The sequence below is a fragment of the Globicephala melas genome, chromosome 2, assembly GCF_963455315.2.
Source record: "Globicephala melas chromosome 2, mGloMel1.2, whole genome shotgun sequence".
In the NCBI taxonomy this organism is placed as follows: Eukaryota; Metazoa; Chordata; class Mammalia; order Artiodactyla; family Delphinidae; genus Globicephala; species Globicephala melas.
The window spans coordinates 9,431,829-9,433,649 of NC_083315.2; the positions used below are offsets into that span (position 1 = coordinate 9,431,829).

Sequence of the window (1,821 nt, forward strand, 5' to 3'; positions counted from 1 at the left end):
ATTAGTATAAATTTGGCAGAATTGTCTAACATGGTTCCTGGTCTGATTGAATTGCATCTGGGAGGCTCTTAACATCCTTCCACATAAAAATCACCATCAAGTTACCAGAATGTCCCCACCGACTTGTTTGGCAGCACGGAAATCTGTGGCCTCAGACATGCACCAACAAGAGGGTGGGCTCCCTGAGTTTGCAGGGACCTGATGTGTGCCTTCTGAGGCAGCTCTTTTTTTTTTTTGTACAAAATTCTCCCATCTGCTTTAATGGTGAAAAAAAATAAGTTCCAATGAGGCACAGAGATGCTCATTTAGAATTCAAAGTCTTTGCCTGCCATGTCGAGAGCCCTCTGTGTCTTGTTGTAGATCTTCTCCACGGGCACCCCAAGCCTCTTACACCAGGCGACACTGATCTGGGGGTCCAGGTAGTTGAGCTTGGACGTGCCCAGGGCCACCTGCTTGCTGTCCTCCTTGTCTGTGGCCTGCAAGCTCAGTCTCCCGAGCTGCTCCTCCAGTTTCTCCAGCAGCCGTCCCCTCTTTTCCAGGAAGCTCTTGGACCTGCTGTCCCCTCTGGATTTGTGGTCGGCCCTTGCCTTCTTCAGCTGTGCCTTGGCCTCGGCCACCTGCTTCTTCTTCGCCGCAATCTTCTACCGAAGAGTCTGCATCGACTTCTCGAAGGTCTTGGGAGTCGCCCGCTGATGGTTGCAGAGAACGGCAACGGCCCGATTTGCTCGGTTGTAAGACAGAATCTTAGCGGCTATGCTGTCTTCAGCTCTGGTCAGTGCTCTCAGCTGGCCCTGCAGGGTGAGGCTGGCGTTGCAGGTCCGGAACACCTTGGCCGTCAGGCCATCCATCAGGTCCTGCAGGTGCTTGTTCAGACTGGCGGTGGTCAGTCTGTCAAAGAGCTCATCCCCAGGGCCTTTGTTCTCCATGAACAGCTGCAGATTCTCGTACACCGGCTTCTCCACCCGCACTCTGTTGTAGTAGCGGATCGAGTCCTGTCCCAGGAAGTCCAATTCCACGACGTACGGGCAGCCACCGGCCCCTGGGTGCAGCTGGACGTGTTCCACGCGGAGGGAGTAGCCACCCACTGTGCCAGCCGCGTCGCCCTCCTCCGTCTCGTGCCCGGCTCGCAGCGCCAGCTTGTCGATGAAATAAAGGGCCACAGCGCATCGTGTCGCCTTCATTTCTCGGGACTTCCAGTCGGCCCGGTACTGAGAACGGATCTCGCCCAGACTCCTTTCAAGCGCTGAGCCACTTCATACTTCTCCCAATCTCTCTCCCCCTTCGGCTTGGAGCTGGGGTTCAGCATGGTGTACTTGATGGAGTTCTGCCCGTTCTCTGTCCACGCCGCCAGCCACGTGACCGTGCGGTCGCACCGCACCTCCTTCCACCGGTGACCTACCAGAGGCTCGGGTACTTCGGAGTCCCTGCTGCAGTTGATGGTCACGTCCTCCAGCAGGACACTCCTCTTCAGCATCCCCATCTTGGGGTGGTCGCCGCGGCCTCGGAACAACCCAGGGGGCTCGGTCTTGAAATTGCCGATCTTCTCTCAGTGCCCGTCTAAGATACAGCTCTTTGACAGAGTCAGCCCAGTTCATTTTCCATGCGGGAAAAGTGTCGTTATACCCTAGGAAACACGGTGACAATATCTGAAGTTAGGGGTTCTGTGGGATCTGAGGATTGATTCTAAACTCTCAGTTCCTAAATACACACAGTAGAGGGCCACGGTAGAGTTTTCAGGAGTGGCAAGGGAAACGCAACTTTCATTTCTGTTTGATATTGAAGCACTTATTGTATCAACTAGTATCAAACAAGCACAAAAGT

At 54.4% G+C, this 1,821-nt stretch overlaps 1 protein-coding gene across 1 annotated transcript; it reads right to left on the reverse strand.

Annotated features, from left to right (window-relative positions):
• Positions 1 to 305: 305 nt before the first annotated feature.
• On the reverse strand, positions 306 to 1,561 carry LOC115842338 (DNA topoisomerase I, mitochondrial-like). The gene is given in 2 exon segments (XM_030837226.2): positions 306 to 1,231; positions 1,234 to 1,561. Coding segments are annotated over 2 exon segments (1,173 nt in total). The 5' UTR covers positions 1,481 to 1,561.
• Between the last annotated feature and the right edge of the window lie 260 nt (positions 1,562 to 1,821).